Source organism: Rana temporaria, chromosome 1, assembly GCF_905171775.1.
Source record: "Rana temporaria chromosome 1, aRanTem1.1, whole genome shotgun sequence".
In the NCBI taxonomy this organism is placed as follows: domain Eukaryota; kingdom Metazoa; phylum Chordata; class Amphibia; order Anura; family Ranidae; genus Rana; species Rana temporaria.
Genome location: NC_053489.1, coordinates 650,965,048 through 650,988,075, shown reverse-complemented (window position 1 = coordinate 650,988,075; position 23,028 = coordinate 650,965,048). Strand labels below are relative to the sequence as shown.

Sequence of the window (23,028 nt, the reverse complement as noted above, 5' to 3'; positions counted from 1 at the left end):
TCAGGCATCAGTGATCGACGTCCAGCAGCGCGCCGCATCACTCTCTGGAGACTGACGTCAGTTCCGTTTGCTGACGTCAGTTACGATGTATCCACCATTTGCGTTCCACGCTGGTTACGTGGAACCGGCGGCGACCTATGAAAATCACGGGTCATCCAGCCTGGAGATTGCGCATGGGGGGGTTGAATCAAGATCGCAATCTTATCTCGATTAATCGTGCAGCTCTAATAACAGCTTCAACTCTTCTGGGAAGGCTGTGCACAAGGTTTAGGAGTGTGTCTATGGGAATGTTGGACCATTCTTCCAGAAGCGCATTTGTGAGGTCAGCCACTTATGTGGACAAGAAGGTCTGGCTCGCAGCTTCCACTCTAATTCAATCAAGTTGAGGTCAGGACAGTCAAGTTCCTCCACCCCAAACTTGCTCATCCATGTCTTTTTTATAAACAATTTTGGTTTCATCTGACCAGAGCACCTTCTTCCATGTGTTTTCTGTGTCCCTCCCCCCTAGGGCTGCAACTAACGATTATTTTCATAATCGATTAGTTGGCCGATTTATTGTATCGATTAATCGGATAATAGCCTTAAAAAAAAAAAAAAATTATCATTTTTAATTTTTTTTTGGCCCAATTTGTGCAGATTAAAAAAACACAAATTGCCACAAAAACGCATTACATACTTTTCTGCAGCTTCTCCATTGAAGTATATTGAACCCAAAAAAACAAAATAGCACCGTTTTGCGTTTAAAAAGTCCTCGCCCTTTCCAAATAGGCAGCAGCTGAAAAAAAATCATGGATGTGAATGTGTCCCATAGGAAACCATGGAAATGAACTGTAGTGAGTTTCTGCAAAAAGCACCAAAAAACAGAAGTGTGACCGCGGCCTGAGATGTTTAGTAACATAATGGGGTTAAAAAAACAAAAATAAGTAAAAAAAAAAAAAAGCAAATCTCTACTGTAAGGGGTTAATTTTCCCCTAATCGTCTTTCAGGACAGCCACCTGAGAGACCTTGGCTCCTCCCCTCTGTTGGAAACACCGCGCCAGCCCATAAATTTCCTCCTCCCCTGCTGGTCCTCAGTTATTTGTGTTTCCTCCAGAGGGGAGACACCATAGGAACAAGCCAGGAGAGCCAAGGGAGGCTCAGGCAACACGGTCCTGAAAGGGAGCAGGGGCTCTCTGGACAAAAGAGACAGGTACTAACCTGAAAGACAGCCACCCTCACATCCCTGAGCGCAGGTGTAAGTCGGGGGGGCTCCGGTTTTTGTATGCACAGAGTGCGGTGTGAGGAGGTACAGCCAGCGTCCTAGACCAGCGTGTGTGGCTGCCGGAGGAATGGGGATTCCAGACGCGCAAGCCACGCTGTGTACTAGGACCGCTCGGAGCCGATGGCGGGTGACGTCATTCAGGCATGGGGGCGGGTACTTCCGGGTTCGCGGCTTCCGGTTCCGGGCGCGAAACTCAAAGACGGAGCCAGGCAATGGCTGGAGGGAGCTGCATAGACGCTGTAGAGACAGCACACGCGGCGCTGGTGACGCAGACATGTCGGAAGCAGAGGGGAAAGATGTTGCTCCAGCAGAGACCAGCTCCAGCCACAGCAAGGTAAGGGGAACCTAGGGTGGATTTCCCCTCTCCTAAAAAATAGCCTACCATCCCTCTACACCCCCCCAGGGTAATAGGGAGGGGGAGGTGGGTTAACCCCTCAGTGTCAGAGGGTGATTCATAGGGCCCCTAGTGTGGTAAGCCCATATGAAGACACTGCGCACCTGCCGTGAGCAGGGGGAAGGCTACGGTACTAATCATGGGGTATATATTTTCGCTTGTGTCTTTCAGAAAACTGACAAAGACAAGAATACCCACAGTACAAAGAAAAGATGTCCATCCTGTAAAGTCACACTTAGGGAGTCATGGAAAAAGGCTATTTGTAGCGACTGTATTGATAAGTTAGTACAGGAGCACACTGCGGAACAAAGTGATTTGGCATCATCAGTGAAAGAACTTTCTAATACCTTTGGGTCATTCAAAACATTTTTTGAAAACTTCCAGATCCCGCAGCTTCAGTCAGCTCCTCCTGTACAGGCAACAACATTAGTCCCAGGAGTAAGACCTTCCACTAGTGCAGGCCCTTCAAGAGTTCCTAGTGAGGAGCTAGAAGAGGAACCTGACAGCGCAGTGTCCGGTTCACAGGAATCAGAGGAGGAGGCTCGGGAAGGTGATTCCAGGAAGCCCTCCCGCTACAAGCTCTCCTTGGAGGATGTAGACCACTTATTGGAAGCTATTTATGCCACTCTGGGTATTCAAACAGAGAAAAAACCATTATCATTGCATGACCAAATGTATGAGGGTTTAGGCGACCAGGAAAGTAAAAATTTCCCAGTCCATGATGTCTTGATCGAAGCAATTAAAAAAGAATGGCAGGAACCAGAAAGGAAACCATTCTTTTCCAAAGCTTTGAAAAGACGATTCCCATTTTCGGATGACCCATCCTCAATTTGGAATAAGACACCAAAGCTGGATGCTGCCTTTTCTCAAGTTTCAAGGCACACAGACCTAGCTTTTGAGGACATGGGCATTCTATCCGAACCAATGGATAAAAAAATGGATTCATTACTAAAAAAGTCCTGGGACTCCACGCTGGGTAGTTTAAAACCAGCAATGGCAGTCACCGTGGTAGCCAGGAACATGGAATTTTGGCTGAACCAGATTCAGGAGCACATTGAGGAGGAGACGGCAAAAGACCAAATCCTAGCCTCATTTCCCACATTGTTGAGAGGCATAGCTTATATTGCAGACGCTTCAGCTGAACTGGTACGGATGGCAGCTAGATCGTCTGCATTAGCTAACTCAACCAGGAGGGCCTTATGGTTAAAGACGTGGCAGGGGGACTGCGCGTCTAAAACCAAATTATGCGGCATCCCATTCACAGGGGACCTGCTCTTTGGGCCGGGATTAGAAAAAGTGCTGGACCGTACAGCGGACAAGAAAAAAGCGTTTCCGCTGAAACGCAAAGCACCCTGGAGTCAGCCACAGCAGACCAAAAAGAAACAGAACAAATTTAATTGGGTACCTAAGGGCCCCCGCTTCACACCCAAGGTAGACAATCAGAAAAGACCCTGGGCCCAGAGAGGGAAAGGCAAAGCAGGAGCTTTTTTTCGTGCTCCTGAACAAGCCTATGATAAGAAATGACAGATTGCTCACAGTGGGAGGAAGACTGGGGGACTTCCTCCCTCAGTGGGAAAAGGTGACTTCCAATCGATTCATATTGAGGATCATAAAGGAAGGTTATCATCTAGAATTCTCCAGAACACCCCCAAAAAAGTTTTATTTAACAAAACTTCCGAAGGACAGAAGAAAGGCCGAAGGGTTAATGAGAGCCCTGGAGGATCTCAAGAAACAAGAGGTAGTAGTGGAGGTCCCCAAAAAAGAAAGGGGACTTGGGTTCTACTCCCACATTTTTGGAGTACTAAAACCCACGGGGAAGGTCAGACCAATCTTAAACCTAAAACCCCTCAACCTATCCATAACCTACAAGAGGTTCAGAATGGACTCAATTTACTCAGTGAAAGCCCTACTACCTCCAAACTGTTTCCTGGTCTCCTTAGATCTAAAGGACGCCTACTTACACGTTCCAATACACAGGGACCACCAACAGTTCCTGAGATTGGCGATAGAGACGGGAAACAGAACCTTACATTTACAATTCCAGGCCTTACCCTTCGGCCTCTCTTCCTCACCCAGAATCTTCACCAAGATTCTGGCGGAAGCCCTGGCACCCTTGCGAGTCCAAGGCATTTCCATCATTGCATATCTGGACGATCTGCTGCTGTTCGCAGAAACCCCAGAGAGGTTGCAAAAGAACCTCGAGACCACACAGATCTTTTTGAAAGATCTAGGGTGGTTAATAAATGTGGAAAAATCAAATCTAAAGCCCACACAACAGATAACATACTTGGGGTACGTGATAGACTCTGTACAGCAAAGGATTTTTCTACCCAAAGAAAAGATAGAAAAGATCCAAAAAGAAACAAAGGCAATTCAGGTGAATTCACCATGTACCATCAGACAGATCATGTCAACACTGGGGCTGCTAACATCGGCAATCCCAGCTGTTCAATGGGCAGCCTTACATTTCCGACCACTGCAAATGTTCCTTCTAGAGGTTTGGGACCACAGGCAGGAGTCCTTAGACACCCAGGTTCGAATACCGATACAGGTAAAAAGAACCCTTTGGTGGTGGAGGACGGTGGAAAACTTGACCATAGGTCGGCTGTGGACACTTCCCATTTCCCAAATCCTTACCACGGACGCAAGTGGGATAGGATGGGGAGCACATCTAGGCTCCCAAGTAACCCAAGGGATTTGGAAAGGGGAAGAGAGGAGGAGATCCTCCAATTGGAAAGAGTTGAAGGCAGTGGGGCTTGCACTTCAATTCTTCCAGGGACAACTGAAGGGACATCATGTTCAAATAAGATCCGACAACGCTTCAGTTATTGCCTATGTAAACAAGCAGGGTGGAACAAGGAGCGGAACCCTGTGGGCATTAGCGAAAGAAATCCTGACATGGGGAGAAAGGAATATTCTCTCGCTATCAGCAATCCACCTAAAAGGGGATTTAAACACAGTAGCGGATTTCCTCAGCAGAACTCAGCTGAAGGAAAGCGACTGGGAACTAAATCAGGAGGTGTTCAGGCAGATCACACTAAAATGGGGAACACCTCAAGTGGATTTATTCGCATCCAAGAAGAACAAAAAGGTCAAGACCTTCTTCTCACTAAACAGAGAGGACGGAGCAATAGGAGTGGATGCTTTAGCACAAAGGTGGACTTTCAGGACATGTTATGCCTTTCCTCCACCCGTATTAATTCCACAAGTGTTACGAAAACTGCGTGCAGAGAACACCAACCTGATTCTCATAGCACCTCACTGGCCCAGGAGACCATGGTTCTCTTTACTGAAAGAGCTAGCTATAGAACCCCCCTGGTTGTTGCCAGTCCAGGAGGATCTACTCTCCCAAGGCCCAGTATACTGCCCCCAAGTGGAAAAGTGGAACTTGGCCGCGTGGTTTCTGAGGAGCAACTGCTGAAAGCAAAGGGTTTCTCAAACCACTTAATTGCGACTCTACTGAAAAGTAGAAAGTTAGAGACACGCAAAATTTATGAAAAGGTATGGAAGTGCTTTGGCAAATGGTGCACAGAAAACTCCTTTAATACACAGAGTTCAGTGGCCGTCCTAGAGTTTTTACAAAAGGGAGTAGAAAAAGGACTAAGCCTTAGTACGCTAAAAGGTCAAGTATCCGCACTGTCAGTGTTCCTAGAGGAAAGGCTAGCATCTGACCCATGGATAGTCGGATTCTTCAGATCCTTGAGCCGACAGAGACCTATTCAAACCTCGGTCTTCCCGAAATGGGACCTGTCCTTGGTACTACAAGCTTTGACAGCCAAACCTTTTGAGCCTTTGGAAGATTGCAATCTAAAGACGCTGACACTAAAAGCAGTCTTTTTGGTGGCAATCACCACTGCAAGACGGGTCTGTGAGTTAGAGGCCCTATCGATCAGACCCCCCTTTTTTCAGATCTTCGCAGATCGTATAATTTTTAGATTGGATCCGGGATTCCTGCCTAAAGTAATCTCAAGGTTCCATAGAGAACAAGAAATTATATTACCTTCATTTTGTCCGAACCCTTCCAGAGAACAGGAAGTGAAATTCCATAGCTTAGACGTCAGGAGATGCGTCTTGCATTATTTAGAAGTGACTAAAACTTTAAGGAAAACGGACTCTTTATTTATTTTGCATTCTGGAGCTAGACAAGGACATAGAGCTACCAGACTCACTATAGCTAGATGGTTAAAAGAAGCCATTGAAAAAGCTTACAGTTTAGGAGGCATACCGATCCCAGAGGGTATCAAAGCGCACTCCACAAGGTCTATGGCAGCCTCACAGGCAGAGAGAGCTGGAGCAATGCCGGAGCAGATCTGTAAAGCGGCGACATGGTCCAGGTTTGCCACCTTCGTAAGACACTATAGGGTGGATCTTTGGTCAGCTAAGGATCAGACCTTTGGACGTAAGGTCTTACAAGCTGTGGTCCCGCCCTAGGGTAAGTGCTCGGTTATCCTCTCAGGTGGCTGTCCTGAAAGACGATTAGGGGAAAAACGAAGTTACTTACTGGTAACGTTCTTTCCCGTAGTCTTTCAGGACAGCCGGGTAACCCACCCAAAGGTATGTATAAGATTTCCTTACAGGAATTGTGATATGGTTAACGATGTGTATCATGTTTTCTTGTGTCTCCCCAGCAACTGGAGGTGCTCTAAAAGAACTGAGGACCAGCAGGGGAGGAGGAAATTTATGGGCTGGCGCGGTGTTTCCAACAGAGGGGAGGAGCCAAGGTCTCTCAGGTGGCTGTCCTGAAAGACTACGGGAAAGAACGTTACCAGTAAGTAACTTCGTTTTTTTACTGTGGGACAGTGAAAGTAATATTTACAGTAGCGATTTGCTTTTTTGTACTATAAAGGGCTAATTGTAGTTTTTTTTTTTTTTAACCCCATTATGTTACTGGCCGATTAATTGATTATGAAAATTGTAATCGATTAATTTCATAATCGATTAGTTGATTCGGCCCTGACCTGTCCCTGACCTGTCTGGTGTGTTATTTTGCTTGATATCTGGGAGCCAACTAGAAAAGTTAAAAGCCAGTTTTTTTTTTTTTTTGTTTTGTTTTTTAGCATGCCGAATGGCTGGCTTCTGTCGGACCGGCTGCCGTATACACGGACCGAATGGCAGCCAGTTTTTATTGAACCGACCAATGTCGCCCGGCATTCGGGCCTTGTGTACAAGGCTTGATGGAGTGTTGGGCAGCAGCTCACAGTACAGCAAGATGGGGATGATAGGAGATCCAGTAACTCATGCCACCCTAGGCCCCTTGCACACGGGCACCTCTGCTAAGCGGAAGCCGCTTGCTCAGCGAAGATTTCTCTCGGATGTTATCGTAGCGTTGCGTATCGGCGGAAAATAGCTAGGGCCGTGTCTTGCTTGTCGCAGCCCAGGCCACCACAAGAGGGCGCCAGTGCATCTCGCTCCAGCAGGCCACGGCCTCAATTACCGGGCAGTGCGGCCGACGTGATCGCGCGTGTGGGGGGGGCACTGCACGGACACACAAGATTCATTTAGCTGTGCTGCGCCAGGTTGCTAATTCTAGGCGCAACGGCGATCTGGAGCCTGGAATTTGTCGAACTGTGTGTGTGTGTATAAAAATGTATGTATGTATATGTATTATGGGTAGATTCAGATAGAATTTACGCCGCGTAAATTCAAATCTGCGCCGGCATATCTACTTTCTGTATTCAGAAAGCTAGATACGCCGACATTTGCCTAAGATACGACATAAGTCTCTTACGCCGTCGTATCTTGGGGTGTATTCTGCCGCTGGCCGCTAGGGGCGCTTCCGTTGTTGTCGGCGTAGAATATGCTAATTACCTAGATACGCCGATTCACAAACGTACGTACGTCGCAATGTATTTACGTCGTTTACGTTCGGCTTTTTCGGCGTAAGGTTGTTCCTGCTATTAGGAGGCGCAGCCAATGTTAAGTATGGACGTAGTTTCCGCTTCGAAATTTTAATTTTTTACGTCGTTTGCGTAAGTCGTTCGCGAATAGGGCTGGACGTAATTTACGTTCATGTCAAAACCAATACGTTGTTGCGCCGTACTTGGAAGCAATGCACACTGGGATATGTACACGGACGGCGCATGCAGGTCAATCACGTCAGGTCATCATACATTTACATAAAACACACCCCCCTTCCACATTTGAATTACGCACGCTTACGCCGGCCCCTTTTACGCTACGCCGCCGCAACTTACGGAGCAAGTGCTTTGTGAATACTGCACTTGCTCCTGTAAGTTACGCCGCCATAGCGTAAATACGATGCGCTGCGCCGCCGTATCATTGCGCGCCCCTACGTGAATCTACCCCACAGTGTATTTGATCCCCTGCTGGTTTTGTACATTTGCCCGCTGACGAAGAAATTATCATTCTATGATTTTAATGGTAGGTTTATTTTAACAGTGAGAGACAGAATAACAACAAAAATATCCAGATTTCAAAAAAGTTATACAGTGATTTACATTTTAATAAGTGAAATAAGTATTTGGTCCCTTTGCAAAACATGACTTGGTACTTGGTGGAGAAACCCTTGTTGGTAATCAGAGATCAGACGTTTCTTGTAGTTGGCCACCAGTAAGGATGAGCTCCAGCGTGTTTGCATAGTACACGTGCAGAGCCCGCCAGGAAGTCTGCACGGCGCTGCGCTAATCACAGCCAGGGAGACATTTCCGATCTCTGCAGCCGAGCATCGGGACTCGGGACAATGTCTCCCTGGCTGTGATTAGTGCAGCACCGTGCAGACTTCCTGGCGGGCTCTGCACGTGTGCTATGTGAACACGCTGGAGCTCATCCTTAGCCACCAGGTTTGCAGATCTTCTCTAAGTCATTAAGGTTTTGAGGCCAACGTTTGATAACTCGAACCTTCAGCTCCCTCCACATATATTCTATGGCATTAAGATCTGGAGACTGGCTAGGCCACTTTAGGACCTGTAACGTGCTTCTCCTTGAGCCACTCCTTTCTTGCCTTTGGCTGTGTGTTTTGGGTCATTGTTATGTTGGAATGCCCATCTATGACCCATTTTCAATCCCCTGGCTGAGGGAAGGAGGTTCTCGCCCAAGATTTGATGGTACTTGGCCCTGTCCATTGTCCCTTTTAATGCAGTGACGTTGTCCTGTTCCCTAAGCAGAAAAACACCCCCAAAGCATAATGTTTCCCCATCCATGTATGATGGTGGGGATGGTGTTCTTGGGGTCATAGGCAGCATTCCTCCTCCTCCAAAATTGAGTTGATGCCAAAGAGCTCCCCCCCTTTTTTTTTTTTTTTTTTTTTTTTTTTTTTTCCCCCATCTCATCTGACCACAACACTTTCACCCAGTTCTCCTCTGGTCCTCAGGTCATCATTAGCCAACTTCAGACAGGCTGTACATGCGCTTTCTTCAGCAGGGAAACCTTGCGGGAGCTGTAGGATTTCAGTCCTTCACGCCGTAGTGTTGGACCAATTGTTTTCTTGGTGACTATGGTCCCAGCTGCCTTGAGATCATTGACAAGATTCTCCCGTGTAGTTCTGGGCAGATTCTCCACCGTTCTCATGATCCTTGAAACTCCATGAGGTGAGATCTTCCATGGAGCCCCAGACCGAGGGCGAGTGACAGTCATTTTGTGTTTCTATTTGCACCAACTGTTGTTGCCCTCTTACCAAGCTGCTTGGCGATTGGTCTTGTAGCTCATTCCAGTCTTGTGTAGGTCTACAACCTTGTCCCTGGCATTCTTGGGCAGCTCTTTGGCCTCGGCCATGGTGGAGAGATTGGAATCTAATTGATTTCTTCTGTGGACAGGTGTCTTTTATACAGGTAACAAGCTGAGATCAGCAGCACTCCCTTTAGTGCCGGTTCACACAGGGGCAACCTGACTTACAGCGTGACTTTGCAAGGCAACTTCAGCACAACTTGGCGCAACTTGCAACGCAACTTCAAGTTGCCTCCAGGACCAGGCGACTTTGGCTGTGGCCAATCACAGAATAATCGGCTTTGTGGGAGGGAGGGATTTGCCTGAGAAAACTATTTTCTCTTTCTGTAAAGTTGCTTCAGTTAAAGCGGGAGTTCACCCATTTGTAAAAAAAAAATTTTCTCCCCTTAGATTCCTGCTCGTTCGGTCTAAGGGAATCGGCTATTTGTATTAAAATATGAGCAGTACTTACCCGTTTTCGAGCTGCATCCTCTCCGTCGCTTCCGGGTATGGGTCTTCGGGAGCGGGCGTTCCTTCTTGATTGACAGCCTTCCGAGAGGCTTCCGACGGTCGCATCCATCGCGTCACTAGTAGCCGAAAGAAGCCGAACGTCGGTGCGGCTCTATACTGCGCCTGCGCACCGACGTTCGGCTTCTTTCGGAAAATCGTGACGCGATGGATGCGACCGTCGGAAGCCTCTCGGAAGACTGTCAATCAAGAAGGAACGCCCATTCCCGAAGCCCATACCCGGAAGCGACGGAGAGGATGCATCTCGTAAACGGGTAAGTACTGCACATATTTTAAAATAAATAGCCGATTCCCCTAGAGAAAACGAGCAGGAATCTAAGGGGGAAAAGTGCCCTCTAAGGGTGAACCCCCGCTTTAAGACAGTGATCCGACTTGGAGGCGATGTCCATTGAAATCTATGGGTAGAAGTCGCCTTGAAGTAGTGTGTGTGTGTGTGTGTGTGTGTGCGCGCGCACACACACGTACATATATTGCGCGCGCCTTTTCATTTCTCTTTTAAACTGGGTTGTTAGTTTTTTTTTTTTTTTTTTTTTACCAGCGAGTATTGATACCTTTTGCAGGCAATTTGAGTCCATACATAATGAATTGGCTCAAATCGCACTGAAAATAATCGCATGCAGTTTCTCCCGCCACTCCCGTGTGAACCCAGGCTGAAGTCACTATGACAAAGCTGCGTTTACACAGGAGCGGTGGGGGAGGCTGCATGTGATTTGGACAGGAATCGTACTGCAATCCTGTTGAAATCACGTGCGATTCTTTTGAATTGCCATTAGAGCCCATTCATTCTGTATGGACTCAAAGAGCACCGCAAAGGTATCGGTGCAGGGTAGGGGTTGCACTAGAAATCAGTATCTGTTCGTTCGTTTTTTTCTGCAAATTTCCATAACTGGTCATTTCACTGTATAAATGAGACGTTGGCTGAGAAGTGATCTGAACAGAAGTGCATAGTGAGAATTTGTAAAACTTGTCCATTCATATTTTTTTCTTTTTCTGTCTTGCAGTGCAACAGAATGGAGTAAGGCACAACTCCTATACAGCCTCCCGGAAACACTTGTACATTGATAAGGACACTAAAGTAATATGCCAGGGCTTCACTGGAAAACAGGTTTGTATCATTTTAGCCACTCCAACCCTTTCAGTGTGATCATCCCCAAAGGTCGTGTCCTATTTCTAAGAACTAGGGTGACCTCAGAAACGCATGCATTGGTGTGTTATGTTGGGTATTCAGAATAAAACCTCTTTCTGGTCTATAGATTCATTCTTGATGTAGAATTCCTGTCTAACACGGGACTACCCTTAAAAATTAGCTGCCCCCTCCCCCCCACCTGTGTTGACTAACCTGTATAAAAAATCTGTATACCGTACTTGCTTATTTTTAGGCAGCTCCATGCCGATCACATAATCATGCCCCCTGTATCAGCCAGCTGCTGGGTAGAGGAGGGAGCTCTGACAATGGTTGGGATATGGGTGATGTCCCCTCTCCCGGGCATTGCCAGCCATTGTCCAGCGCTTTCTCCTGCAGCTGCCCCTGACTGACACAGGGGATAAGGAGACCAGAGCGGGCTGGAAAACTGTACATGTTCTTATCAGATAGGGAGATCGGTCTGTCTGGCTTTTCCTTTTTAACCTTTTCACCCCCAGAAAGATTAACCGCCCTAATGACCAGGCCATTTTCTTTTCTATATGGCACTGTGTCGCTTTAACTGACAATTGCGCGGTCGAACGACGCTGTACCCAATTAAAACTTTATATATATATATATATATATATATTTTTCACAAATGGAGCTTTCTTTTGGTGGTATTGGATCACCTCATGTAGTTATTTTATTTTTTTTGCGCTATAAACAAAGAGCGACTATATTGGGGAAAAAAACAAAACAATTTATAATATATATAAACAATATATAATATAATTAGGGCTGTTACTGATTACTAAAATTTGATTTCGATATATTTTTTTTTTTATATCGATTGAATCTACTAATTTCTATAAATTATAACGCACATACATTTTTAGGATCACCACCATATATAGTCCCCACTGTAATATCCACAGACACCCCCCCCCCCCCCCCCCACGGTATAGATCGATTAGTGCTTGCTTAGTCTTACCAGAGAAGCCGGCCGAATACGAGCAGTTGAGGCCGGGTGATGACGTCAGCGTGCCGCTCTAGGCTCACCTAGGCCGCCGCTGGGTGGACCAAGATGGCTGCCGCTCCGGAAGCTAGGCTAAAGCCGCGGCCTTTCCTATGGTCGAGGCAGCAGCGGAGCTGTGCGGATCACGTGGTTTGCCGATCCGTATATAATATATATATATATATATATATATATATATATATATATACATACATACATACATACATACATACATACATACATACATACATACATACATACATACATACATACATACATACATACATACATACACACTTGTTCTTGGGACTATATTGACACCTGTAGCAGATTGCACATAACCATTCTGGTGTGAAAAAGCCCCAATTGAAAGAAAACGCCTGTCGTACACCCCAGCTTATCTGAGGGTCAGGTCACCAGGCTTTCTCGCAGGATCACTGGGAGAGATGAGGATCCCAAATCATTCAAAAAATGCTCCTGTACTGTTCTAGATCCTCTCTTCATGGTATTTGGGATTCTGAGCTTTCCTGGGATCGCTTGGTAAACCTCAGTAATATCATGGACCTCTATAGTAAAACAGGATATAAGCCATTTTTTTTGCACCTCTCATGCCGACACCTTTTCAGTGTTTAAGGGAGCAAATTGGAGAAGTTCTTTCATAAAAGTACAGGGTACGTTGCTTCCAAGCCCTGAACTGGGGTCTCATGAAAGATCGGGTGCTAAATGCCCGCAGGGGCCCATCCTATACTTCAGACACTCCAAATACAAATGAAAAGATTGGCTGCACTCTTCTTTTAGGGTTGTCCCGATACCACTTTTTTAGGACCGAGTACAAGTACCGATACTTTTTTTCATGTACTCGCCAATACCGAATACCGATACTTTTTTTTTAAATGCAGCCATGTGTCCCCCAAATGCAGCCTTGTGTCCCCCCCCCCATATGCAGCCACGTCTCCCCCCCCCCCCCCCCCATATGCAGCCACGTCTCCCCCCCCCCCCCCCCCCATATGCAGCCACGTTCCCCCCCCCCCCCATATGCAGCCATGTCTCCCCCGCCGTCTAGCTGATCGTCGCTCAGGCCAGGGAACATAACGGCTTTCATTTGAATAGCTGCTGTTCCCCGCTGCGCGTCGTCACGGCCCCTCCCCCTTGTCCGGGTACTTTGATGGACAGATCACCTGTCCAATCCTGGGAAAAGTGCCCAACGGGGGGAGGGGCCATGACGACGCGCTTTGGGGAACAGCAGCTATTCAAATGAAAGCTGTTATGTTCCCTGGCCTGAGCGCCGATCAGCTAGACGGCGGCAGCAGCTGTCCTCCAGTGTGATGTTATACATACCTGGGGACTGCTCTGCTCTCCGCCCTCCACTTCGCCTTCCTCGCTGCCCCCTCAGTCTCCTCTCTGATCGGTTCCCGCCCGCTCTCCGCCCCCACTCCGAAAAAAATAAAATAAAAAAGTATCCGGATTAGGCATCGGGAGCATTTGCGCGAGTACAAGTACTCGCGCAAATACTCGGTATCGGTCCCGATACTAGTATCGATATCGGGACAACCCTACTGAAGAACATTTAAACCGTGGTAACTTGGTTCATCTGGACAAGATTCACAGCGACTCCTTTGAGGATACTGTTATTGTTGTATGCATGAATTATGTTAAGACTATTTGAATTTTGGTTTTGTTCTAATTTTATATTAGAAATGTGTTTAATGTTTGTTTTTTATTTCTGTAGGGCACTTTTCATAGCCAGCAGGCTTTGGAATATGGAACAAAGTTAGTTGGGGGTGTCTCCCCTGGCAAGGGTGGGAGCACTCATCTCGGTCTTCCAGTCTTCAACTCTGTGGCAGAGGTAAGAGATTCCCATCAAAGATATGAATAATTTTGAAGAGATGATTATTGCGCGGGAGGCGGGGATACACCATGTTTTACTGCACCGAGTGACACTGACCCCCAGCGACGCCGTTGGAGATTCCAGGGAGCCCCTGCTGTCATCGCTGGATGGAGATCGGGATTCAGGGAATATAAGGTGGGGTGGGTGGTGCTGCTGCTGCACTTGGCAGAATGGATGACAAATCTCACCCCAAATTACACTTTGGGGACCAATGACATTATTACATCAGTGCTATAAAAATGCACTGGCAGGGAAGAAGTTAACGCTAGGGGGCGATCAAGGGGTTTACTGTCCCTGGGTGTGTTCCAACTTTAGGGGGGGATGGGCTCACTGGGACACGATAGAGATCACTGGGAACAGTAGATCGGACGTGTCCCGTGTCACAGCGGGGATCCACTTGTTTACACTGGCAGTTTCCCGTTCTATCTCATTGCTAGGCGATCGCGGGTCACCGGCGGACATCGAGTCTGCCCGACCTGCAGGCACAGCACCTGCGCTAGCCACCGTACAGGTACGGCAATTCGCGCAGGAGAGCTGATCTGTTGCAGTGTATCTGCGTGAGCTGGTCGGCTAGCGGCTAAAGTGGAACTTTAGGCAAATTATGTCCTGCTAGATCACTTCAGGCTGTCACCTTTTGCTGGTATAGCTATGTAAAACCTTACAAATAAGTGCCTATACTGTTTTTAACCACGTCCTCGGCTTTGTGCGGTGATATCGGTATGATGCCTGCAGCTAGAGGCATCATTCAGATATCGCCATCTTCAGCCGCCGATTCTGTGCACGATAAGAATGATCAAAGCGGCAGTTCCGCCGCTTGATCATTCTTATAGGCAGTGGGAGGGGACTCCACCCCCCCCTCTCCCGCCGCCATCCGGTGCTTCTCCGGGCTCTCCTGTGCCATCGGGGGCCGGAGAGCGAATCGGCCGGCGCTGCTGGGAAGCATAGAGATGACTGGTGACCAGATGGTCTCCAGTCATCTCTATGACCGTCGGAGGCCCTGGTGCGACGTTATGACGTCACGCCCGGTACCTGGAAGTAAACAAAGCCACAATCGCGGCTGTTGGCATGTGATCGGTGAATTTGTTTTCACCGATTTCATGCTTGTAAGCCTGGAGGAGAGATGCGGGGTCTTATTGACCCCACATCTCTCCATAAAGAGGACCTGTCACACACATTCCTATTACAAGTAATGTAAACTTCCCAATAGGAATAAAAGTGATCAAAAAAAAAAAAAAATGTAAAAATGAAGTAAAATAAATTTAAAACGCCCCTGTCCCGGTAGCAGAAACGAACACGCATGCAAGTCCCGCCCACATATGTAAACACCGTTAAAACCCCACATGTGAGGTAACGTCACGTGCGTTAGAGCGTGTGCAACAATTCTAGCACTAGACCTCCTCTGTAACTCGAAAATAGTAACCTGTAAAAAAAATTAAAGCGTCATTCATGAGTGTGCGCAATTTTAAAGCGTGACATGTTGGGTATCTATTTACTCGGCGTAACATCGTCTTTCACATTCTACAAAAAAATTGGGCTAACTTTACTGTTTTATTTTTTTAATCATGACAAATTATTGCGCAAATACTGTGCGAGAAAAAAAGTTGCAATGACCACCATTTTATTCCATAGGGTGTCTGCTAAAAAAAATATATGTTTGGGGGTTCGGAATTAATTTTCTAGCAAAAAATTTTGATTTTTACATGGAGAGAAGTGCCAAAATAGGCCCGGTGATCAAGTGGTTAAATCCTGTAATGCACTGTCTCACCCTGCTCTGCACATGCTCAGTTGCTCTCTATTCTTAGGCACTGCCGAATTTTTAGAGGTCGATCTGCTGACAGCTTTACAGTGATACTAAAGCTTTGTTTTAAAAAAAACAAAAAAAAATAAAAAAACATGTCATACTTGCCCCCTGTGTGCAGCTCGTTTTGCACAGAGTGGCCCCTAACCTCCTCTTCTGGGGGCCCTCGGCAGCTCCTCCCCCGCATTAGATGACCCCCTCTGGGAAGATCTCACCCGAGGGGGTTACCTAGTGGGGCGCGCTTCTGAGTCATACACTCAGTGTCCATAGATGCAGAGTGTATGACTCGGCCCCTCGCCCGCATCATTGGATTTAATTGACAGCAACGGGAGCCGATGGCTGCGCTGCTATCAATCTATCCAATCAAAGCCGGGACTCCGTAAAGAGGAGGACACGCCAACGTAAATTCGGGGTTTAGGTAAGTAAAACGGGGGGGGCTGGGGGGCCGGACACTGCAAGGTGTTTTTTCACCTTAACGCATAGGATGCACTAAAGTAAAAAAACACGAAGGTTTACAACCACTTTAAAGCGGAATAAAACCTCCTATTCTTAAAGCCAAGGAAGCTGCTGCTGTTTGATCTGCAACTGCCATGGTTGCAGATCAATTTCAACGGTCTTTTGAAACGATTAAATCCATGGGTTCAGTTACGCTTTATGATTTACTGCTGTTCAGGGGCTCTGGGCTTCAGCAAAATGTCAGCCTCCAGCAAGAAGAAACGGGAGCAATGCTAGAGGAGATTTACAGCACCCACTAATAATGGTAGAATAATTATTCATGTGTAATGTACCGTATTTATCGGGCTATAACGCGCCCCGGCGTATAGCGCGCACCCCCGAACTTGAAGGAAGATTCCTGCAAAAAAAAAAATACTTAGTTTGGATGCCCCTCGTCGGTGTCTTGTCCATCGGCGGCCTCGTCCAGTCCGGCGTCCTTCTGCGGCCATCCCCGCTTACCGCGCTGTGTTCGAACCACTGCGCCGCCATATACCGAGCGGAGTACACTTGGGTATAGTCGGGCGGGCTCGGGTCCTCTAGCGTAAAGGACGTACAGGACATGACCGCGAGAGGAGCCGAGCCTGTACCCGAGTACAGCACTCGGTATATGTTGGCGCAGTGGTTCGAACAAAGTGCGGGTATCGGCGTATATCGCGCACCCACGATTTTGCCCTGATTTTCAGGGCAAAAAAGTGCGCGGTATACGCCGTTAAATATGGTATGTTCCTTGCTAAACATAATTTTTTTTTATCATGGTTCTATGGGTTTAGTTCCATGTTAATCTTTGTCAGTTATGTGACCACTTTTCTTTGTTTTGTCATCACAGGCAAAGGTGGCCACTGGTGCCGCAGCCTCTGTTATATATGTGCCACCACCATTTGCTGCTGCTGCAATCCATGAATCGATCGATGCTGAGGTGCCCCTGGTAGTATGCATTACAGAAGGGATCCCCCAGCAGGACATGGTGAGGGTCAAACACAGACTACTCCGTCAGACCACCACTCGGCTCATCGGACCCAACTGTCCCGGAGTCATCAATGTGAGTTATCAGTTTATCAGTTTTTATTACTTTGTAAACACGGTATTGCTTTTTTTTTATTAATTTATTTATTTGGGGGGGGGGGGGGGGGGGAGTCATAGGTAGCTTGTTCATGATTATTCAGTGACCTGATATGGGCATGTTATGAGGATCTGACATAATTGGGGGGGGGGGGGGGGGGGAGCACATCGACACACAATATTAGTAGCCCAAGCGGTTCCTAATGAAAAACATTTTACAGGAAATGATACTATATTAGTGGGAGTACAAACAAGGTCTTACTGATCCGGATGGTAGAGGAAATGCACAACTGTAGTAATAAACCAGAAAAAGGGCACAACGACCTTGTTTACTATAAATGGGAAACTTGGATCAGTGCAGCGCCACTTACCTTCCTATTCAAATATTTAACCACTTAAGGACCGCCTCCTGCATATATACGTTGGCAGAATGGCACAGCTGGGCACAAGCACGTTCCTGTAGGTCCTCTTTAAGTGCCCAGCCGTGGCGCCCGCGACCCGCCGGAGTCCCGCGATCGGTCCCCGGAGCTGAAGAACAGGCAGAGCTGTGTGTAAACGCACCTTCCCCGTTCTTCACAGTGGCAGCTTCATTGAGTGTGTGTTCCCTAATATAGGGAAACACGATCAATGACGTCACACATCCAGCCCGCCCCCCTACAGTTAGAAAAACATGAGGTCACACATAACCCCCTACAGCGCCCCCTAGTGGTTAACTCCCAAACTGCAATTGTCACAGTAAACAATGCATTTTTATAGCCTTTTTTTGCTGTGAAAATGACAATGGTCCCAAAAATGTGTCAAAATTGTCCGATCTGTCCGCCATAATGTCGCAGTCACGAAAAAAAAACCCTGATCGCCGCCATTAGTATTAAAAAAAAAAAAAAAAAAAAAAAATATTAATAAAAATGCCATAAAACTATCCCGTATTTTGTAAACGCTATACATTTTGCGCAAACCAATCGATAAACTTAAATATATATATATATATAAATTTTTACCAAAAATAGGTAGAAGAATACGTATCGGCCTAAACTGAGGAAAAAATGTTTTTATATCTTTTTGGGGGATATTTATTATAGCAAAAAGTAAAAAATATTCATTTTTTTTTTCAAAATTGTCGCTCTATTTTTGTTTATAGCGCAAAAAATAAAAACCGCAGAGGTGATCAAATACCACCAAAAGAAAGCTCTATTTGTGGGGGGAAAAAAAGGACACCAATTTTGTTTGGGAGCCACGTCGCATGACCGCGCAATTGTCAGTTAAAGCGACGCAGTGCCAAATCGCAAAAACTGGCCAGGTCCTTTACCTGCATAAAGGTCCGGGTCTTAAGTGGTTAATGTGCTTACAAATCCCCAAAAATATTTAAATCATCTCCTCCACGCTATAAGTAAAACTTCCAGTGTCACAAATAAGCTTCTAGTTTATGAAATGCTTTTTCAAACCATATGCCTGTGTTACGATTTCTCTCATACACCAACGTATGCTGCTTCTTCACCAGTGTATGTTCCATCAACCACTTCAGCCCCAGGAAGATTTGGCTGCCCAATGGCCGGGCCATTTTTTGCGATTCGGAAATGCGTTGCATTAACTGACAATTGCGCAGTCGTGCGATGCTGTACCCAAACAAAATTTACGTCCTTTCCTCTCTTCCACCCCACAAATAGAGCTTTCTTTTGGTGGTATTTGATCACAGTGTAACGGGAACAATCCGCGCTACCCCTGATATACAAAAAAGTAAAAGTAATGTAAAAAACACACCTGTGAATGCAAAGCATTAATGATTGCGTGGCTGAAATGAAAATAACGTTTTTGATAGTGGTGCAGCACCTAAATAAAAGCCTGAATATGAGGCTCAAAAACACATGAAAAAATACAACAATTTTAGTGCGCAACCTAAACCGTAAAATACAGGTGACTGAGTCCTAATGAATGAAATAATCAATTGTGTGATACAATCTAAAGCTCGAGAGCATATAGTCCTATGAGATCATCTCACATGCTGTGTTCCTTCCTGGGGAAAAAATAGCTTAATCCGATCAAACCAATAAGAGGATGCCTTCAATCTTATCCTTCAACAAATAAGTGAATAGCCGCTTACCAGATCCACAGATCATTCAGGCACATCAGCTGGATGGAATGCTCACTCGTGCACCTCTTCCTCCTCTACAGGTGGCAGGGATATCACAATCTCCAAACGGATCTCTCAGTGAAGGAGCTCACGTGAGGGGGAAGATTTTTACAAGTGGTATAAATGGAGAGAAGAGAAAGGCTTCATAGTGCAGTGACGTACCGTATTTTCCGGCGTATAAGACGACTGGGCGTATAAGACGACCCCCTAATTTTCCAGGAAAAATTTTGGTTTTGGGATATACTCGCTGTATAAGACTACCCCCTTCCTACTAGTCTTTCTGGAAGCTGAGGGGTAGCCGGAACAACCGCTGACAGAAACAACCGCTGACAGAAACAGGCTTTTTTCAAGCCTCACTGTGCCATCACTTGCCCCCACTGTGCCATCACTTGCCCCCACTGTGCCATCACTTGCCCCCACTGTGCCATCACTTGCCCCCACTGTGCCATCACTTGCCCCCACTGTGCCATCACTTGCCCCCACTTTCCCCCCCACTGTGCCATCACTCACGTTTTGCAGGCCGGTGACAGTCTCCGTCTGCTGCGAGCGTCCATGATTTCAAAGCCGCGCCGTCTTCTCAGCGTGTCCTGTGATTGGCGGAACACAAATTTTCCCAGTAGCGCCTCTGTTCTGTGTTCCGCCAATCACAGATGCCTTCTCATCTCAGCTCCTGATGCTCCACCCGACGCTGCGTTTCTCCCTATTGGGCATCAACAGGGAACGGAGGCATGGCTCCGTTCCCCGAAGTTCCTCCGAAGCTGTTTAAACTTTTTTTCACCCGGACTTTTCACTTTGTTGCCAAAAGCCTTTTAGATGTCAGTGATTTATTTCCAGCAATTGGAAATACGTCAATTTTTATTACGTTACTGCACTATGAAGCCTTTTCTTTTCTCTCCATTTATACCACTTGTAAAAATCTTCCCTTCACGTGAGCTCCTTCACTGAGAGATCTGTTTGGAGATTGTGATATCCCTGCCACCTGTAGAGGAATGATAGTCACAGATTTGAATCAAACCTGATTTTATTTAACCACTTAAGCCCCGGACCAATATGCAGCCTAAAGACCCAAGGGGTTTTTACAGTTCGGGACTGCGTCGCTTTAACAGACAATTGCGCGGTCGTGCGACGTGGCTCCCAAACAAAATTGGCGTCCTTTTTTCCCCACAAATAGAGCTTTCTTTTGGTGGTATTTGATCACATCTGCGGTTTTTAGTTTTTGCGCTATAAACAAAAATAGAGCAACAATTTTGAAAAAAAAGCAATATTTTTTACTTTTTGCTGTAATAAATATCCCCCAAAAACATATATAAAAACATTTTTTTTCCTCAGTTTAGGCCGATACGTATTCTTCTACCTATTTTTAGTAAAAAAAATCGCAATAAGCGTTTATCGATTGGTTTGCGCAAAATTTATAGTGTTTACAAAATAGGGGATAGTTTTATTGCATTTTTATTTTTTTTTATTTTTTTACTACTAATGGCGGCGATCAGCAATTTTTTTCGTGACTGCGACATTATGGCGGACACTTCGGACAATTTTGACACATTTTTGGGACCATTGTCATTTTCACAGCAAAAAATGCATTTAAATTGCATTCTTTATTGTGAAAATGACAGTTGCAGTTTGGGAGTTAACCACAGGCGGCGCTGTAGGAGTTAGGGATCACTGTGTATGTGTTTACAACTGTTTGGGGGTGTGGCTGTAGGAATGACGTCATCGATCGTGTCTTCCCTATAAAGGGAATGACGCGATCGATGCGCCGCCATAGTGAAGGACGGGGAAGCCGTGTTTACACACGGCTCTCCTCGTTCTTCAGCTCCGGGGAGCGATCGCGACGGAGCGGCTATAAACAAATAGCCGCGCCGTGGTCCCGGATCGCTCCCCGAGCGGACCCGACCTCCGCATGTAGCGGGGGGGGTCCCGATCGGACCCCCCCACCCGCTAATAGGGGAGGACGTACCCATACGCCCATGTGCCTGTACGTGCCATATTGTGGACGTATATGTACATGGGCTGGTCCTTAAGTGGTTAAATAAATCATTGATTTATATCCACCCTGCCTCTAACACTGTATTGATATTGGTATTATGTCAAAATATGCTCACATCCCATATAACTAGGGTTGTCCCGATACCAGTATCGGGACCGATACCGAGTATTTGCGGGAGTACTTGTACTCGCGCAAATACCCCCGATACCTAAATAGAATACTTCCCCCCCCCCCCCCGCCGCTGCCGCCGCATCGAAAAGCCGCCGCATGGGTTAAACGGCGTGCGGGAACATCACAGCTTTCATTTGAATAGCTGTAGTGTTCCCGCGCGTATAGACACTCCCCCTTGCTCGGGATTGGATGGGTGATCGTGATCTGTCCAATCCTGAGCAAGGGGGAGTGTCTATACGTGCGGGCAAAACAGCTATTCAAATGAATGCTGTGATTTTCTCCATGCGGCGGCGGCTTTCGGCGGCAAAGGTATGGGGGAAATGGCTGGAGGGACATGGCTGCATATGTGAGGGACATGGCTGGAGGGACATGGCTGCATATGTGAGGGACATGGCTAGAGGGACATGGCTGCATATGTGAGGGACATGGCTAGAGGGACATGGCTGCATATGTGAGGGACATGGCTGCATATGTGAGGGACATGGCTAGAGGGACATGGCTGAATATGTGGGGGACATGGCTGGGGGGACATGGCTGCATTTGGGGACACATTTAAAAAAAGTATCGGTATTCGGTATCGGCGACTACTTGAAAAAAAGTATCGGTACTTGTACTCGGTCCTAAAAAAGTGGTATCGGGACAACCCTACATATAACCTATCCACAATTTATTAAGTTGTTGTTACAAGGGACTTTAAAGGATATACAGGGCATTTGTAAAGTATTCACAGCGCTTCACTTTTTCCACATTTTGTTATGTTAGTCTAAGGCTTCTTTCGCACTGGGCAGATCAGTAATGATCCGCCCCGTGCACCTCCGCTTACTCAGCAGGGATCGCTCTGTTGATCCCCGCTGAGCCTGGCGGATGACAGGGCGGTCCCCGCACACTGTGCAGGGACCGCCCTGTCTTTTTCCTATGGGGGGGGGGGGCGGATGAACATGGACCGTATGTCCGTGTTCACCCGATCCGAACCGCCAGACGGAAGGAAAAGTAGGTTTTTCCTCCGTCACACTTTGGCGGGTCGGCTGTCAGCGGGCATGTCACAGCTGACATCCGCGGCTCCATAGAGGAGCACAGAACGCCCGTACAGGTCCGCAAAAAAAAACTGACAGACGGACCTGTACGGGCGCTCGGTGTGAAAGAGCCCTTATTTCAAAATGGATTAAATTCATTATTTTCCTCAAAGTTCTACAAACAATACCCCATAATAACAACATGAAAAGTTTTTTTGAAATCTTTGCAAATTTATTAAAAATAAAGAACAAAAAAAATCCCATGTACAAGAAGTATTCAGTCTTTGCTCAATACTTTTGTTGAAGCTCCTTTTGGCACCAATATCAGTCATTTTAAAGTATGATGCTACAAGCTTGGCACACCTCTTTTTGGGCAGTTTCTCCCATTCTTCTTTGCAGGACCTCTTAAGCTCCATCAGGTTGGATGGGGAGCGTCAGTGCACAGCCATTTTCACATCTCTCAAATCGGGTTCAAGCCTGGGCTCTGACTGAGCCACTCAAGG

The 23,028-nt window shown here is 46.7% G+C and overlaps 1 protein-coding gene across 1 annotated transcript in view; it reads left to right on the top strand.

Moving 5' to 3' along the window:
• SUCLG1 (succinate-CoA ligase GDP/ADP-forming subunit alpha) overlaps positions 1 to 23,028 on the top strand; it is a 79,944-nt gene that overhangs the window by 7,362 nt on the left and 49,554 nt on the right. The window contains exons 2-4 of the mRNA XM_040335498.1: positions 10,847 to 10,950; positions 13,713 to 13,829; positions 16,991 to 17,203. Coding sequence (XP_040191432.1) covers positions 10,847 to 10,950; positions 13,713 to 13,829; positions 16,991 to 17,203 — 434 coding nt within the window. The remainder of the gene's footprint in view (positions 1 to 10,846; positions 10,951 to 13,712; positions 13,830 to 16,990; positions 17,204 to 23,028) is intronic.